The 19,872-nt window shown below is 34.1% G+C and overlaps 2 protein-coding genes across 3 annotated transcripts in view; one reads left to right on the plus strand and one right to left on the minus strand.

Annotated features, from left to right (window-relative positions):
• PLEKHG7 (pleckstrin homology and RhoGEF domain containing G7) overlaps window positions 1–2,424 on the plus strand; it is an 88,988-nt gene extending 86,564 nt beyond the window's left edge. Inside the window, exons 17-18 of the mRNA XM_043891078.1 lie at window positions 647–798; window positions 2,367–2,424. Of these exons, the coding sequence (XP_043747013.1) occupies window positions 647–754 (108 nt within the window). The 3' untranslated portion in view covers window positions 755–798; window positions 2,367–2,424. The remainder of the gene's footprint in view (window positions 1–646; window positions 799–2,366) is intronic.
• Window positions 2,425–3,262: 838 nt separating this feature from the next.
• EEA1 (early endosome antigen 1) overlaps window positions 3,263–19,872 on the minus strand; it is a 124,924-nt gene continuing 108,314 nt past the window's right edge. For both annotated transcript variants that reach the window (XM_043881146.1, XM_043881156.1), the window contains 8 exons: window positions 17,770–17,952; window positions 12,551–12,736; window positions 11,099–11,230; window positions 9,820–10,005; window positions 8,438–8,676; window positions 8,063–8,183; window positions 7,406–7,504; window positions 3,263–6,711 (listed from right to left, as the gene is read on the minus strand). In XM_043881146.1, coding sequence (XP_043737081.1) covers window positions 6,589–6,711; window positions 7,406–7,504; window positions 8,063–8,183; window positions 8,438–8,676; window positions 9,820–10,005; window positions 11,099–11,230; window positions 12,551–12,736; window positions 17,770–17,952 — 1,269 coding nt within the window. In that variant the 3' untranslated portion in view covers window positions 3,263–6,588. The remainder of the gene's footprint in view (window positions 6,712–7,405; window positions 7,505–8,062; window positions 8,184–8,437; window positions 8,677–9,819; window positions 10,006–11,098; window positions 11,231–12,550; window positions 12,737–17,769; window positions 17,953–19,872) is intronic.

Below are 19,872 nucleotides of genomic sequence, written 5' to 3' on the forward strand. Positions count from 1 at the left end.
TAATCAATTTCAAAGCCCCGTATGCAAACAGTATGATGCCAGCTTAAGTGAGGGGCTCCTGCAGTAATGAACCACCAAGTCTTCTCTTCACTCTTTGAAAATAGGCCCCAGTTTTTACAGCTATGGAGCTGAAGAGCGGCTGCCTATATCTGACTCTGGTGTCTCTATCTTAGAAGTTTCCATTTTCGTCTTTCCCTGGTAGGCTTTCATCAGGACAGCAGTGTGGCCAATTAATGGAAGCCTGCATTATTTTCAAGGACTCGATTTCTTCCCTCAGCCTGCTTTTCAAGTTATGCCAGCTGATTAAGAACTTCTATTTCCACACAAAGTGGATATTTAAGAAATTCAACTTTCAAACTACTTACATTCCCAATACTCATCTTTGTAATTAGTCATCCTTAACTATTATGGTTTCTTGATTACTCACAACTGTTTATCCAGAATACCATACTCATCGAATCCATTGCATTCATGTGATTGGAGGTATTTATGATACATTTTATTTAAGACAGAAAATGGGAGACAGGCAAATGTTTCATCGGTCTTCAGTTTTAAAGAGCAAGTCAACAAATACAAAGGAAAATATTAATCCAAATATGTTAGAAATTTTCAGTTTAACATTCTCACTATATTTTTTCTTTAACAGAGAACATGGATAGCACAAATAACAGCAGCAATCTCTTGCTTCACCAAGAGTCAAGAAACCAAGAAAATGTCCTCATTCAGTTTGCCTGCAGAATCCTCGGAGATTTAGGGACCTAAATCAAGTGGCACACCTTTTAGACATTAGGGACTAAGGTATTCTTTCATTCAAACTTGCAGCACTTAACCTAGGGATGACCTAGAATAAGCATTTTAAAGAAGTTTCAGAATTTGAGCTAGGTACTCCTCAGGGTAGAGTAATAATGACTTCAGCAAATTTGAACCCTGAGAATTTCTTGTTAAGTATACACATGTTGATATCCCAGAGTATCTCATAATGCTTCAGGCAGGCTTGAAAAGGGGGTGAGGGAAGTATGTGGCTACTAGAATTCATAATGGATAATCAGGTGGCTGCAGTGTCAGGTGGGAAACAGTGCCCACTGCTTGGGTCTGAGATGAATTCTAGCATCTGATTCTGTGTGTATCTGTAATGAAACCAAGTCTCCTACCTGGTTTGTAAATCAGTTTTACTGCTCTACAATCCTACCTCATACAAAGTTGGATTGCTCTTTTAACATACTAAGCAATGAATAATAATGTCTTCATCTTAGTAGCGGTTTTTAAATTTCTGGTCTCCAACACTTATCTCAGGTTTACTTTATAATACTCTTAACTTGGAGAAAATCCCAAAAGACTAAATTCCATTGTTTTGAGAAAAAAGCAATTATCTGTTCTAATTTTACTAGTTAAGTTTTACTTGGGAGGTTTCATAGAAACAGTAGCATATCTTTCTGTAAATCTCACTTTTTGAATAATGGAGTTTTTCATAAAACTTTCTGGTTTGAATGTGTGTGTGAGTTAGCACAATACCATCACTGCATCTTATTTGGCAGGACTGAAAACATCATTAGAATTCTTACCAAGAAAGGCAGGTTGAATTATTATCATGATAGAATATACTATTAACTGCAGGTAAGGAATTAGTTTATTCTCAGAATGAAATTTGTGATTTTCATTTTAGACAATTTCAGACATAGTACCTTCTGCAGTTTCCAAAATGGAAGTAGTAATATTTATCAACTCAGACAGCAAGACAAATGATACTTAAACTGATCTCCTTAAGCTGGAGAATGGGATAGAGAGGATAACGCTTGGGGAAGGCATGTGAACACTTAATTCTTGGAGAAGAATGCACGTTTCACCATGTGAACCAGGCAGTACAGACAAGTGCAACATAACACTTTTAAAGGGCCAAGCACTATTAGAAGGTGGGGGGGGGGGGGGGGGGGGTGGTCACAGCCTCTGTGTAATAAAGTCGTATTTATTAGGAGTAAGTGAAAATGAAAGGAAAACCAGTAACTACTGTCAGTGCCTAAGAAAGAAAAAAGGCAAAGGTACAGGAGAACAAATTTTAAGTTCTTAGAGATGAAAACTAATTTATGTATTTTTTAGAAAAAAATCATCTTGCAAGGATTCCTAGAGATCAGCCAACCTAGGAAAAGAGCAGTGGATTAGGTAGGTCTAGGTGATCTCTCAAGATTCCTTTTAGTTCCATGAGGCCAGTAAACACGTATGTATCAAAACTGATTTCTCCCTTAAATCTCATCAAAGGGAGAAAAAAAAGATTGACTAAATTAACATGTAAATTTAATTATTTAAGATGTAAAACAGCTTTAGAATATGCTATATACAAAGAAATCTTAGCACTTCTATGTTCATTGCAGCACTATTCACAATAGCCAAGATGTGGAAAAAACCTTGATGAGTGGATAAAGAAACTGGTATGTACATACAATGGAATTCTATTCAGCCTTGAAAAAGAAGAAAATTCTGAAACAGGCAACAACATAGATGAAGCCTGAGGACATTATGTTAAGGGAAGTCAGTCAGTCACAGAAAGACAAATACTGCATGATTCCACTTATGTGAGATTTCTGAAATACTCAAGTTCATAGAATCAAAGAGTGGAATGATAGTTGCCAGGGGGTAGAGGGAAATGGGGAGTTACTAATCAATCACTGGGCATAAAGTTTCAGTTAAGCAATATGAGTGAGCTTGGGAGATCTGTTGTACTGTACACTTAAAAGAGGGTAGATCTCATACTAACTGTTCTTACCACAATAAAATTTAAAAGAATAATATGCTATGTATTTGAAGTGGAATTCTATAAAGCTCACAAAAGACCACATCTGATAAGTGTTTGAGGATATGTACATTCTCTTCAGAGGAAAACACATTAGAGTAAAATGAAAAATCACTTCTAAAACTTTGGTTCCTGAGGGTAGGGGGACAGTAAAAAGCAACAGTACATTAAGCCATCAGAAAAGTATCTAAGTGGTTGCCTAGCTATTAAATTTAAATGTGCAATGAAACAAGGGATTAATATTATTTAATATTTTTTAGTTTTGCTAATTCTCTGCAATAATGGAGTGAAAAGGAGATGTCTGAAGCAAAATAGCACTAGTAATTTCTCTTGAAGTTATGAACCTAATTACTATTCTAAGTTGAACATTAAAGCACATCCACTGTCTATATCCAAGTGCAAAGTTCTAAGTCTATAAATATTAGCCATTTTACATTATCTTTTTAAATAATTTGACAAAATAATTTGGTCACAGAATATACTAAAAGAAATGATTTTTAATGTCTTTAGCATTTTTTTTTAAAAAGCAACAATTCAGTAAAGGATCCTTCCATTGTTCTTTATACAGATTTAAATGTTATGTAATTTATCAGTTACATTTATAATCAATAACCTTCCACTCACTGAGTTTAGAAATCACAGTATTTACTGAGCTAAACTCTCTCACAAATAAGGCACAACTACATGATCACAAATAGTAAACAATACAATGAATCCAAAATCTAAAGGAAAAAATATTCATGCAAAAGTATCTACAGAAGTTATGAATATGATCCAGTTCAGAAAGTACAGAATGTCATAGACATAACTGCGTCATGTTACAATAAATTCATTACTTCTACACAGAACCTAGCTATTTCCAATTCTATTTTATACAATTTTACATAAATTTAGTAAGTTTATACACAATATTCACATCTGCAACAATAACTGATCATTAAAATTCAGGCAAAGGGCAATTAAGACAATAATGTGTGGCACATTATATAATCACAGAATACCATTCATCAAGCTCATGTCTAGGAATACTAAATTAATGGCACATTTAAATCTTATGGATCAAATCATCCATAGCCAAAGTGCATTTAAAAAAAAAAAAACTAGTCAAATAGGTCATGAATAATATCAAAATATATGATCATAATTTGCTCTCCACTTAAAAGCTAAACATCTTTATGCAAATGCAAGGTAAAAAAAAAAAGTGTCTTTAAAGTTCTCCAAACTATAAAATAATCATAATTTTCAACAGAGATGGGGAACTAACAAATTTGGCAGTTACTATTTAACATTACTGTGAGGAAACTGTTAAACTATCTAATTCCGCATTAAGAGGTAGTTGAACAAAATTATACACTGCGTTGAGGTTTTTGTGTTTGTTTCCCTCTTTTTTTCTTCAAAATAAATCCTATAACAGCAGCTTTGTCTTCTACTTAAAATTCCGTAGGTATAGTTTATTGTACACTAACCCAGCAAGACTTGATTATTAACTCCCGTTTCTGTGCTGGGGCTTAGAATTTACTAACGTGTGATGCCAATATGCTTTGCATTAGAGCTGGGACTCCGTATGTGCCAGCTCTAAATCACTGACAGAGTACTAGTAGACATCTAAAATGTAGAACCAGTAAGCACTAAGAGGATGACTTTTTAATTAAAAGAAAAAAAACCTTCTGTTTCCAAAACACCTTGTTGGTGAGACTAATAGCTAAATTTTAGGTTTCACTTCTACTTAATATGTAGTCAAATTATTTGGGGCTTACAAAGTAAGATTAGCTAGATGAAAAGTAGAAAATACTCAAACACATATGTATTTGTTATGACTATGTGGGCAGGGGGAACAAGACAGGGAAAGGCCTTCAGTGCACCCAATTAGGAGATGAACAAATATTCTAATCCAGGAAATTTCTCATGAAGTTTCATTATCATTAAAAAGAACAACTGTGCTGTGAATGTTATTCCAACATGCTTATTAATTATAAGTGTAGAATTAAGAGTATTTGAATTATAAGTATATGAAAATGCATAGTTTCTATCATCAAACATATTTTTAATAAGGAACCATTGTATTTCTTCAATATTTATGCTCAAAGATGTATGTTATTTATCTGAGTCCAGGGACTCAGTCAGGGTCCTCGATAGCTACTGACAACAATTAACTTAAATGGGTTTTTTAAATTAATGAATATATGGCAATCTCTTTTAGTTTGTATACATTATAGGAAGAATATAACATGATAATTTCATTTCAGCATGATACCTGAAAGCACTTACTGTTAATGAATTATTAGGTCCCACCCTCCCCCATTACCGAATGATTGCACTGAGAATACATAACTGTACATTTCTTCTCAGAGTAACACACCAATATTAATGACTCTTCAGATGTTTTCCAATTTTCCAAATTAAGACTATGGTAAAGTTTTAATTCCACTGTTTAGCATACAAATAAGCCAATTTTTAATTACCCTCAATTAGTCATTCTGTTTCAGTTCTGGTTTTAATATAGGGGTTCCTAAACACATTTGTTTTTGGCGATACTCTATTATCCAACTGTTATTTCAAGGTAATTTCATAGCATTATTTTTGTGAAGTAAACAGATACACAGTTGATATGAAACCCCAAATTTAGAACCTTTAAAATCTTAAGTCAAGTTCAAAACTTTAAAAAACTCTTCCCTGTTAGCTAAGTAGAAAATATAAAACAGGATATTTAACATCTCCTTGCCGATTTATATTTGTTTTCACAGATAAGTCTATAGCAATACCAGTTACTAGCTTTAAGATGCAAAATTACAACACAATTACAGTGAAGCTGAGCTATATACTAGAGAAGGTTAAACCAAATTACCTTCAAAAAAGAAGATCCATTAAAAAAAGCAAATTCAGATTCCTGAAGATGCTGGAGAGACAAAATAAGGATATAAAATGAAAGCTAATCTCAGAAGACTTCCTACTTAAACACAGAATAGGACCATTACACAATTTGTTATTCACCTTCCAACTGGGGGTGAGGCTGGTAAGTTTTGTAGGATTTTTAATTAAGAATATGTGGGAGTTTAAAAATGAGTTAGAAAGACAAAAAAGAAAAATTAACCCTAATCTTTAAATACAACCCGAGAATAGCCATAATACGGATAAAATATGGATAGTCATAAAATAAGCAAATTAATTTTAAAGAGATTGCCATAAAATCCACCCAAGAGAACTTAATATAATTAACATAAAAACCATGTTTGAATTCATGGTTAATACATATTTAAACATAATCTGTATTTAGAACACTTGAGTAGTAAATTTGTAACAATGCAACTGAGCTATGGACCTATATATAAGAAAAAAAGAAAGCTTTATAGTTCTGTGCATGACTTTATAATGAGAATATTTAATATAATTGATGTGTTATTGTGCGATATATCTGATAGGGTAACATCACCCATATACATTTCCATACACTAAATTTGGGAGAAAGAAGCAGCTACGGAAGTGTATTCATATCATTTCTGAACAATGAAATTATATTTAAAAAAATACATTGCTATTTTCCGTCCAAAATTTATTTACATTTCATTGGCTACTTCTAAACTTGGCATGAAAGCTGTTCCAGGGGTAAATGGAGAAAGATGAACTCAAGTCTCACAAAAATAGAAGAATTTTACTTGATAACATTCCAAAATATACGAATTCTAATTTGGTTTAGTATTGCAACCACTGTCCAAATCAAATAGTAGTAGTCCAGGACCTCTATTAAGTGCATTTATTAAAAATCTAATGTTACTGTAATATTACTTTGAAGTTGTCGTAACCCATTATCCTTGTAAGTCATTGAAACATGCATCACAGACACGAACAGGCTTCTTGGAAGAAGGAGTTAAGGCATTTTTGGTTGAACACTCAGCACAGAAGATATTTCCACACTGTCTGCAGTGATGCTGTAAATGACAAAAATTAAACATTTTCAAGCATAAAAACTATACCAAAAGTATTATGAGACTATAAGAAGAAAGCAAACTTGCACTGTGAAAGTATATTAACTTTCAAGTGATTGATGTACTATTTAATAATATAAAATTTCAATATCAATTTAATCCCTTTAGTTAATTTGAATGCTTCCTATTTAATCAAATGCTAAACATTAAATATGGAATTTATCTTGGAATTCTCAGAACCACCTTCAGAGGATTTTAATAAATGCCTTAATAAAGTACTTAATAAAGCACCTCTATCAAGTGAAAAACTGTTCCTATTTGCAAAATGTTTTGGGCATAATTTCTTCTATAGGATACATCACATAATGGCATTATTCAGAATTTCTTTTTATCTCTTTTTTCTCCTTTAAGAGAACGCAGCGATGACTAAAACATGAGTTGACCATGAATGCACTGGTTCAGAAAATGATTATTCCAGAGAGTAACTCAGTAGGAAGACAATGATTCAATTTAAAACTAAAATTGAAATACATGGGCTAAAAAGAAATTAGAGTGCATGAAATTTAATTATTTTTTGTAGTTTTAAATTAATAAATGGCAAAACTTTTGAAGTCTGTCAAATGCAGGACACTTTTGATGGTCAAAACACTGTCACCAAGGAATAAAATCCAGAACCATAGTAATAAAAACCATTTACCCGTCTCACTGTTACGGAAAAGCCTTTCCCACAGGCCATACAGTTTTGTACTTCATTGTCTTCAGCCCACTTTCTAGTCAACGCCTGTGTATGTTTGATCTATTAAAGAGAAAAAGTTTCAATAAATAGTACTCCAAGCTATAAACAATGATTTATAATTTCTAACTAGGTGCCCAAGCTTTAAAACGGATACATTTTTAAAAATTAGAAATACCTTGGTCAACTTTCATTATCAAAAGTTGCTACAAATGAATGACAATAAGTAAAGCAAATGTTATTCCTCAAAGATGTTGGTAATTTCTAACCTTCGATGATTTCCAATGCATTCTAATCCTAAGGATCAAGCAATCCTTCCTCGCAACGCTGAGCATATAGTGAGATCACTTCAACATACAGGGACTCATTCATTCGTGTTCTTGACTTTTCCCAATAATGGCAACTCATGAATGACATGGCTCTCCACTTCTTGAGGTCTCTCAGATAAATTCTATAAATCTTATATTTAATTATCCATTAACACCTACAGTACTGCTACAACTCAGTAGCCATTTAAAAGTATTATTAAATATGAGGTTTTCTTTTTTAATGTGAAAAATACGCTTTTCACTAAGGGAAGTTCTAGGCTAAACAACTGCCTCACGTTAGCAGGTGACTTACTTGAAGGGACTGATTCTCTCTGCCTAGCTCCTGCACTGCTGCGGTTGTATTATCCAGCTTTCTTTGCAATTCTAGTACTTTGGTTTGAAGCTTTTCTATTTCACCTTCTCCTTTAAGACACCTAAAATGGAATGCAAACATAATTAAAAAAAAAAAAAAATCATTACAGACCTTCCCTGTATACAGATAACCACTTCAGTGACTTTAAACATAATACATTACTTTCATCTATAAGATTGTTGGAAGGGTTAGTTTTTAAACGGCTGCTTAACCTGTAGGAGCACTTCTCTCAAGACTTCTATTTTTTTTAATGTGAAATACAATCTTTTTATCACTTAGCATGGAAATAAACTAATTTCACTAGACATCAACCACCTTTCCAGTAGTGCTCTCCTTTCATCCTGGTTATTCTGAACTGTCGCTTCCAGTACTGCAATTTCACCCCGTAAGTCATCCGTCTGTTTCTCAAGTTCACTGACTCTCCGTTGACTGGACTGCCACTCTTTCTTCATGGTGCCCAAGTTTTCATTTAATGCTGTAATCTGCATGGCAAGTTTAGCCCCATTTTCTTCATGCTTCTTCATTCCTACTTCTTTTTCTTTTATTTCGGAATGCTGAGAAAAGGAACAACAGTAGGTAAAAAACCTACTACAAAAGTAGTGCAAAATAAACTTAAGTTGTTGAACTTTAAATAATGGCGCAAAAATAATAATCTACAGGAAAGCAGGCACTAATAAAGTTGATTCCACAAACATCTGCATAATTTGAACTGGTTTAAAAGTCTTAAGACTGAAATGATAGGCAGCAAGCCTCTTATAAAATCAAGCTAAAGTAAAGCAAATGGAGATTTTCCTTTTTCCCACTAGAGCAGGGGAAGAACACATAGTTAGGGATAGCAAGTGCCCTGGAGACAAAGCTGGCATTTTCTTATGTCTCAAATTCCAAATGTATCCTCCTGTCTCTATCAAACTGCCAAAAAATAATACTACTACTTCAAATCACCACATGAACCTGAAACTACAATTTTTCACTGAAAACATTTAGCAGTCAAATTATCTGGGGATATTTGGACTCAGTTCAACAGAGGAAAGCCAGATGCTTCCTATCTGGCATGCACAAGTTAGAGAAGGAAAAGGAGACTCTAGTCGGCGTTAAGGCCAAGCTGCAGTTTCCGTTCGCCCACATCAACACTCAGTTAACTAAACAAGTTTAACATGATCAGCACTCATGTCATCTACCTCAGTCTACATAGTTATAGGCTTGTTTTTCTGACACTAAAAGTGTTTTTTTTAATTGTTTTATTGAACTTTCACTTATATAAACTGAAATATAATTACAGAATAAACATTTCCAATCACATGTTAGCTATTTAAACAAACCACATCTTCTATCTTAAATCAAAAATTAAAATGTAGTGGGAATGCCAGGTCATATGGTAGTTTTAGTCCTAGTTTTTTAAGGAATTTCCATACTGTCTCTATCAATTTACATTCCCACCAACAGTGCAAGAGGCTTCCCTGTTCTCCACACCCTCTCCAGCATTTACTGTTTGTAGATTTTTTGATGATGGCCATTCTGATTCATGTTGCTGTACTGGCAGAAGCCAACACAATATTGTTATTATCCTCCAATTAAAAATAAAATTTAAAAAAATGTTAGGTAAGCATTTGAATCATAACTTTTATGCAGAAAAATCCTCTCTTAATGGATTAATTTAGAAAATCGATTGGAAAACACACCTCCCACCATTAACTTACCAATTTAGCTTCCTTTTCCATAAACTCTTTCTTCAGCTCATCTTCTTCCTTTTTCATCTGCTCTTTTAGCATTTGCTGGGTTTTCTTCTCCTCTTCAAGGGTTGCCTTCAGGGAATCTACTTTCCCTTGAAGCTCTAATTTCTGCTGAATCAAAAGCTGTTTGGCATCCTTGAGATTTGTTATTTCCTATGAAAAAGTAAGACCAAAATAAATCATCCTTTATAGTTTTTAAAAAAAAAAGCTGAAATTTATACAGCTTATCTCAATACAAACAATGAGTTTTAGACTCATATGAAATTCTTAAAGTTCAGTATTTCAAACAGTTAAAAAGGTGCAAGATTATGTATTTGCTGCTCAGCAATCAAATTTAGCTGATGCTTTGCAATGCCTATGTTTTGATTAAATTATATGAAAAATTTCTACCCCCCCCCCCCATTTTCCCTTTCTTCATTTCGCAAGCATTTACTGGTCAACATTTAGGCATCACACACTGTTAGGTTCTAGGGATATTCATAAAAGATAAATTATATACATTCCCTGCTTTTAGGAAGTCAGTCTAGAAGAACATAATGATCTAAAGAGATAATTATAAAGTAAACCGGCAAGTATATTGATAGATAGAAGAGGTAATTATGATACCACCTGAGAAAAATCTAACCTTTCTCTATGAAAATGAGTAACACTTTAAAAGCAAATCATAAGCAATTCAATTTCTTTAAGTGCACGCCAGCCATGCTAATGCTAAGAAAAATGTTCTAAATAACAGATTAAAGGATTTTAGGGAAGAAAAACAATTTAAAAAACAGAATCCCTTAAAATCCTAATCCTAAACTCACATATTTTGAAGTTTACTATCTATAAGCTTAATGGATAACTCTCCAGATTATCATCTCAACAGAATTTAAACTTCTGGGGTTACCTTATTTAATAATCTGGAAGCAAAGTTAACATGGTTTCAACATGTGTATAGACACTACAGTCTAAGAACACTGGGAGAGCAGGAGTATTTGTCAAGAACAGCGTGTGTGCCTGCGGCTGACCCAGGTTGGTGTATGGCAGAAGCCAGCGCCATACGGTAAAACAGTCACCTTCCAATTTAAAAAAAATGTGCCTGGCACATACTATGTTCTAAATAAACGGATAAATACAGCCTGTACGTGTGTATATCTCTACACACACAAACACATATAGATATATACACACACACACACACACATACATACACGTATCTCTTTAACAACACTAATACAGTACAAAAGGAAAAACAATCTTCACATACCTTTATGCTTTCTTGCTTGTGAGACTTAAGTTCTTCACTCAATTTAGCAATTTCTTTTTCTTGTCTACACTTAATTTCCTCTGTCTCTGCCAATTTAGATTTTTCATTTACTAGTTCTTTTTCTTTTAGTGACTATAGAAAAAATGATTTATATAATTTTAAAGTAAGTACTTAAAATTAATGTAACAAAAATGATTGCTTCTATTTATGACTGTCATTGCCCCTTTCTACCTAAGTTCAGTTCAGTCGTTCAGTCGTGTCCGACTATTTGCGACCTAAGTTAAGCAAGTTACTTACCTTCTCTTACCTCTGTGTTCTTATTTATACAATATAAACAATAAGACTGTTATAAAGGATTAAATAGTAAATACTGTAAAATTGTCTGGCTAAAGTGTAGCCAAAACTACCATCTTACACTTATTAAGATTATCTTTATATCACTGTCTTTATATAGGGCACCTAGGGAGGAATATTATACATCATCTAACTTAATCTCTACACCAGGTAGCTCTTTTTAATTCTCCTTTTTTAATTCTCCAAGACTCAGAGAAGATAAATAGAAGTAGAATCAAAAACTAAAACAAGATCTACTTGATCTAAACCCCTTGTAATTAAAGGCCTCTAAACTATACAGTTGTGTCAGAATTTTCTAACTTGAGGCACCAATTATAAATTTCATTCCAGCTTCACCAGTGCCATCACCACAAAAATATCCCCCAATTATTTTCCATCCAATTTTTAAATTAAAGGTAATTCAAGGACTCCACTCTCTCACTGTTGAGAGCCCAGGTTTTTTTGGTATAGCAAAAAAAAAAAAATTGAGGAATTGCATAATTAAGATATACCAAGAACTTTTAGGAATTGTACACTTTAGAATATATCAATTAATGGAAATATATGATTCCAATTATAAAACCAAAAATAAAATATTTCCTAGAATCTGAATTTCCCTTTCATATAAAATTTTAACTGATCATTAAATGTACTAAGCATAATACAGTGCTTTCAACTTCATAACCTAGCATCATTTATACAAAATACACCCCTACTTCCCCTTAGAAAAAATTGGTTCTTAATTTCAAGAATTTTTAACAAGCTTAAGAATTATTCCTAGACCTTTTATTACCTCATTAATAAATCCAGAGGATAACATGTTACATGAGAAATAGTTGAGGAGCTATAATATCTGTTGTTGAATAACCAAGGGCCTAACACCTAAGAAACCAGATTTGTTTGTAAAACTTAAAAAGCAGTAAGAAGATGGACAGAAATGACAAGGAGCTTCCTAACATTAGAATTCCAATTACCAAAACTCTTTTATAAGAAACTAGAAGTCCGTCTGAGAGAGCTATTAAAAATAAAGGTGATGCCTCTACTGGGTGAGAGATTTGACTAGATCTCTATAGCCATTGTAACTCTTAAGATTCTAGATTTAGTCAGAAAATAAAATACCTTTTCTTTTTGCATATCTTGTAGTGCTTTATTCTGTTCCTTCAATTGCTGTTCTTTCTTTGCTAAATCTTGCTCCAAAGTAGTCTTGGTGGTCTTCAGTTCTTGAATCAATTTATTTTGGTTTCCAATTTGATTTCTGTTTGATATCAAATCCTCCTGTGCTAGAGAAAGCTTCTCTTCTACAGACTTAAAAAACAATTTCCCCAAATTATTATGTCATTTTTAGTAAACTTCAACAGAAACATAATGGTTAATATACATGACAGTTATGCATAAGCATAATGGAAAGAAATACTTAAGATAGTATGTTATACCCTTCAGTAAAATGAGAGAGAGAGAACGCTCTTGCCTATGGAAAATATCTGTATTGTAAAATAATAAAACTAAAGCAATTCCAAAGTTGCTAGGAATAATCTGTAAGTATTTACTGGCTAAGTGGTATAAAGAATAGCAAATAAGTAGGAACCATATCAAACATAGTTATGAATATATGGAGAGACGTGGGAAAAAAGCAATTTAAAAAGAGTTACATACATTATATATACATATATGTTTTGTAGGATCTATGATGACCCTTAGCATACTAAAAGCTTTATTTTATAGATAAGCTTTTTTATCTTGGGAGGAAAATGTATTTTAAATCACCAATCTGACCAAGTGAACTAAAACAGGAAAGTCAACCAGACATCAGAGGCTCTACTTCTGACAAGGCTCACCCCATCCAACTTAACTTCTCATCTATGTGGTGTAGGTAGCACTGTCAGTTAATGTAATTCATAGTTACCAACTGTAGGAAGGCCCAGATATTTCAAGAAGTTGAAGCTGGGGAAAAAAACAAGTTTTTTGACATACTAGGTTTTGATTTGGGGGTAGATATGGTAACAGGTGGAGAATGGAAAATGGCAGGAACTTTGCCACTCTCAGCTGCTAAGGGAAATAATTCTAAGATGTTCTTCTTCTATCTAGAAAAAACTTATCTTTCTTATCTTGGAGATATAGTTTCTTTGAAAAAAAGGCAGAAGATATAATTCAGGAGGAATCACTGTTGTCTAAGGTTGGCTATAGTAAGCATTCATAGCCACCTGATGTGAAGAGTCAACTCACTAGAAAAGACCATGATGCTGGGAAATATTGAAGGCAGGAGGAGAAGGGGACGACAGAGGATGAGATGGTTGGATGGCATCACCAACTCGATGGACCTGAGTTTGAGCAGGCTCAGGGAGATGGTGATGGACAGGGAAGCCTGGCATACTGCAGTCCATGGGGTCGCAAAGAGTTGGACACAACTGAACAACAACAATGGCTGGGTCACTTTGCTGTCCATCTGAAACTATCACGACATTAATTAATTAATTAATTAATTAATTAATTCTCCAATACAAAATGTTTTTTTTTTTAAAAAAAAAAAGCATTCAGTAAAGGATAGATGAAAAATGAATGAAAACCTTATTTAAAGGACTTAAGCTTCCTGAAAGAGATAATTCCTTACAAATAACTCAGTTCAGAAGTCTTTTTTTTTTTTTTTTTCAGAAGTCTTTTCTAATTAAATTTCCATTTTTAATGGCATCCAGTAAAACACTAAGAACCATAAACCTTCCTTTTGGGTAAAGACCTAAAGCTGCTAGTCCTTTACTAATCAAGCAGCTAAGCATTAATTGAATATACTACGAAGGTAGACAGGACAGTAAAAGATGGCCCTGAAAGAAGCTTGCCATGTGAACTGGAAAACAGAACCAGAGTGTAAAATCAAAGTTGTACAGGCATCTGCTATGTGCCAGATGCACAGAAAAATGAATGTGAATGTTCTCTATGGAATGTTTAAAGAAGGTTCCACGGGCATGTGGGAACTGATTTAAGTATCACAATGGGTAAGACTGTTTTCAGAGGAAAAAATAAAATGTGTCAAAGCCTAGCCAATAAGGTCTACACAAGTGTAATTAGGTAACAGAGGTCCTGATCTAGTGCTAAAGAATACCACTTCTTGCTAGAGCCTAAAAGGACAAGAACTCCAAAATGCCCATGTTCTAAATAACAGCCTATAAAATTCTGAACTCACAGAATCCTAATGACTAAATCTTTAAAGTCAAGCTAAAAATCTGCACTACTCTTTTCTGAGCCAAGACACACTGTTGTACTTGCCTCTGGATATTCATCTGTGACATTCAGCAGTATACTGCCATTTCAGATCACTCCTTTTACCTTTTCTGCTGCATCCTGCACTGTTTTCATCTGCTTAGCATCTTTTCCCTTGGAGAACTCCCTCTCCCACTTGATGGTTTACTGGGGTTATCTTTAACTCACCCACTGCCACGGGAATAAGCAAATCCCTGAACAGATCAAGCACCACCCTGATCTGAATACCCCAATCACATTGTACTAGTCTAGCAAACAAAACATTTTCTGCACTGTTCCATGGTAGCTATTGTTTTTTTTGGTCTGTTAAACAATTTTCCCCTTTTTTCTTTCAACATAAACCTCTAAAATTTTTAGTTATTACGTTTTCTTGATGCCTGGGTGAAACGACACAAGGAATAGTACTATGCTAAGAAGATTTATACCTAATTGTAAACTTTTTATCCTAGAGTTTTCACTTCACTGAGGGTGCAAATTTTAGTTAAATTCCACTTCTACCTTTCCTGGACATCAAAGAATAGCACCCAGCATAGCCAGTTTAAAATATCTAGTCAACAAACTTTGGTACTTCATAAGTAATCCAGCAGATGGGGCTAAAGGCATAGATCAAGCCAGCTCAGCTTCCATTCTACTGGTGTCTTGGTAACACCATCAGCCCACAGATGGCAGTCTTGATTAGGTGTCATGTTACAAGGTTCTGAACCGCTCCCTTTCTCTCTTTTACACAAGATTATTTAATAATCACTGAAGCAAAAGGAAAAGAATGGCTGATCCCTTATTTTGGCCTATAAATATCACTTGAACTTTCTGAGGATTTTTTTTTTTTAAATAGTTCAGATGTCATTTTGAAAGGATTAGCATAGAATCTGTCAACATCCTATCTTATGAAAAAAAAAAATCTAGTGAAATGATGGTAAAAGAATAAAGGTCTATAAATCAGAAGAGCTGAGACCCAGTCATGCTTCTGTCACTGTGCAAAACACTAGGCCTGTCACCAACCAAGGGGGGCCTCAGTTTCATCTGCAAAAGAAAGCTTTGGTAGACAGTGTCTATCCACAGCCTCTCAACAGTCATTAAACTCCACAGCAGCCTTATCCCTGTCTTTCTCTTACCCACGTTTACATTTGAATTTTTCTTTCATGTATAAAATTAGAACATGATTTTATAGCTTTCAGGCATAATAAAAATAATTGTTGGCTTAATGAAAAAATACTGATCTGAAAGATCTAAGTCTTGTTATTATGTTATGCTCTTCGGTAAATAACACATCCATATCAAGAAAAAGATTTCTAAAGATTTTTAAATCGGTCATTAGGTTTCAACTTCTCTATCACCTAAATGTCCATCAAATTCATTCACATTGTCCATCCTTACTCTACCATCGCAAGCTACCATCATCTGCACTTGGACTACTGCAGTCTCCTCTCTCATCCCCACATTCAGCCACGTTGGCTTAAAATACAAATTCCAACAAAACCTTTCAGTGATTCCCTCCTGCCGACAGGATCAAGTCCAAACTTTTCAACAACCTTCCCTGACTTTCAATAGTGTTGTAAAGGGAAAAAAAGAAAGAGAATATAATAAGACACTTTCTAAATGTCAGGTGGTATTTTTTTTTTTTTAAAACAACTCTTGCTAATTTTGAACTTTAAATATATACATATAAATATCTACTGTTTGGCCCTATGGAAATTCTTTTCCCCAATCTCCTGTTGCTTTGTCAGATCATTAGTCACCATTGATTCCTTCATTCCATTGCACTCTATATTATTCAGCCCTTTTGTTTCATCTTCTCTCTCCAATTAATCTCTTCTGTTCCATCTTCTTTAACTCCAGTTCTAATCAACTCACAGCTAGATTACTGGAGGAAGAAAGGGAGACAGCTTCTTAATTAATCCCCCCAGCACTAGTTTACACCAGATCCAAACCAAGCTATCTGTAAACCACTTCCGGGTTAAGTATATATTCTCTTCCTTTTACTCCTCTGCTTAGACTCTTCATTCCCTGCTACCTCCAACTCAACATAAAGTCCAGTCAGTCACCCTTGCTAGACATCTAAGGTACCACACAATTTAATCCCAGCCCTTTTAATTTTAATTTCCAAACACAAACCAGCGCTCTAACAAACCAATTATGGTGACTGCCTCCTGGCTTTGCTGATTCCCCCTGCTACTCCTTTCCTCAGTGTCCCCTGAGTGAGCTGATCTTTCTCAGACTCTCTGTATTCAAATTCTTATCTTTCAGGACCAGGGCAAGTTCTACCTCCTTCATAAAGCCTTCCCTATAGCAACCTATGAATAAAGTATAGAAATAGTGTATTTATACATTATATATAAAAATATTCTGTGATTTTCAATGGAATTTTTCAATAAAGCATTTTAAATTAAGCAAAGAAACAAACATTCAGACACAGGAAAGAATCAAAAGGCATACTAATTTCACTGTGGCAAAAAAGAGAGAACTGGTTAAACCTTCTGTGAGAGAATACAAATGTTCCATTTCCCTTAGACAACTGATAATGCTACATAAAAATTATTTACCCTTTTTGTATATCCTTCATTTTAGTAAAAATGATTACTTCATCTAATCCAACTGTATTGCCAAGGCCAAAGTATCCATATATGTTTAGACGATTTAAGTTTACTTTGAGCTATAATCTCCTAATATTATGCATTACAATAGTCTTGGGAAGTTGACAAACATAAAGTCAATATTGACAAGCAACAATAAATCTCCTTGCATTTTCACAAGTGGTTTACATTTAAAACTCAGATTTTCTAACAACAGTTCAAGTTTTTTTTCTTAAAGGCAGCAAAGTCCTTAGATAAGCTAATGTAGCAACTAGCATATTTCCAAATTATTTCGCTATTAAAGATGTTATTTGTAAATGCCTATATTTACTATATATTTTATCATATAAAATAATTTTTAAAAAGCATGTTTCTCCAAAAATAATAATTAAATAAACAACAAGCATGATATTCCACAAACACTTAAGACTTCTAATGCCCATTTGGGTTCAAATCAATCCTTTAATGAATGTCTATAAAACAAGTTATTGGTTTTTATAACATAATTCACTATACCTTAAGATCCTGCCTTGTGGCAAGCAGTTCAGATTCCTTCCCATAGAAATCAGACTGAAGCTGTTTTAGATTTTCCTGACTTTTTTCATAGGTGTTTTGTAACACTGATATTTTTTGTTTCTCTGCTCCAAGTTCCTGTGCTGCTTGCATTGACTGCTGCTGTAGTTTATTCTCAAGTTCTGTCTGAAACATACAAGTTACTTAAAATAGTATGCACGCCAAAAACAGGTTACAGAGAGAATGACTTCATCCAATTCTACAGCCTTATCTCTCCTCACTTCTCCACTTACCGTGTATTCCAACAGCAAATCTATAACAGCATTTAAGCTTTGCAAACTTGGCTAATATTGTTTACTCTCCTTTTAAATATCTAATTCCCTCCTTTTTTAACCTTTCAAAATTATAATAATCTTCAAAGAAACAGTTCAAATGCTAGCTCCTCTAGAAAACCAGTCAAAATTCCCACGGAGTTCTAATTTTTCCTCATTCTCCTTTTTATTACAGTTTTCTTTATGTATCTGCTTCCTCATTAAATTATATAGGCTACTTGAGAACAGAGGCCATATCCTATTCATTCTGTGTTCCCACATTAGGTTTCCTAGTACAGGAACTGATGACTTATAGCCTTGCTGAATCCTTTGTGACTCAGTCACATTAAAAAATGTATGTATATGTATTCTTTTTCCTATTTCGCTGTGGCCCAGTGAAAAATTTCCATAGACCATCACTGTATGGTCTACCATGCACACGGACACTCTTCAATCATAGTCTGCTATACTTCTATTTAACACCCAACAATTATTTAGCTTCTGCATGGCACTGGGCATACTACTAGGTACTTTAAATACATTATCTCCGTCTTCACAACTCCATGACCTCACTTTATTTAGCTCAGAAAGATGGATCCTTTCCTGTGACCATAAACCTGATATGTGTCACACAGAATTTGAATTAAGATTTATCTGGCTCTAAAATGTACCTTCTTTCCATGAAAGTACACTACTCCTCAATAAAACCAAATTATTATTGCCTTTCAATGATTCTCTAGGTACTCCAAATTCCAAGTCTAATTTACAGAGACTGGCTATACACTCAATACTCCTCCAAAATGCTGTCTTCCCCAAGTTATAAAGGTGTTCCTTTTTCTAGCATCTATATACTAATACAAGTAACTACTGCTATGAATATTTGTGACTCCCAAAAATTCAAGTTGAAGCCTAGATCAAATGTGATGGCATTTGGATGTAGGGATCTTTGGCAGTCACTAAGGTAGAGCCCTCATGAATGGGATTAGTGGGCTCACAAGAAGAAATACAATCTCTCAGTCATATAAGGATACAGCAAGAAGACAGCTGTCTACAAGCCAGAAAGTGGGCCCTCACCAGACACTCAATATGCCAGCTGCCTTCATCTTCAACTTCCCAGTCTCCAGAACTGTGAGAAATAAATGCTTATTATTTAAACCACCTAGCCTGTGGTATTTTCATTATAACAGTCCCACGCAAGACAACTACCAATAAGAGCATTTCCTCTAAATCTCAAAATCCTTAACATGTTATTTAACATGCTGTGTTGTGCTTAGTCGCTCAGTCGTGTCTGACTCTTTGTGACCCCATGGACTGCAGCCCACCAGGCTCCTCTCTCCATGGGGAGTCTCCAGGCAGGATACTGGAGTGGGCTGCCATGGCCTCCTCCCAGGGATCTTCCCGACCCAGGGATCAAACCCAGGTCTCCCACATTGCAGGCAGATTCTTTACCAACTGAACAACCATTTAATAAAGCCATGCACAGTACTGGCAATATACATTAATTATACATCTGGAAGAAATATTATAACTAATAATTAAATTAAAGAGAAAATGTACTAAAAATAGTTGTTGACTTTTTTTTTTAATTTACTAAATCGTGATATAGAAATGAAGGTCTAAGAAAACTTGAATATGAGGCTACTAGATTTTGGGAGAAAAATGACCTCAAGATGTCAACTCAGAGAACAAAATACACACTGTGATAATTATATCCTGATGTATGATTATATATATGATAACACACACAAAAAAAGGATAGACAAATTTGTCTACTCCTGTTCGTATTATAAGAAAA

Source organism: Cervus elaphus, chromosome 3, assembly GCF_910594005.1.
Source record: "Cervus elaphus chromosome 3, mCerEla1.1, whole genome shotgun sequence".
Classification (NCBI taxonomy): domain Eukaryota; kingdom Metazoa; phylum Chordata; class Mammalia; order Artiodactyla; family Cervidae; genus Cervus; species Cervus elaphus.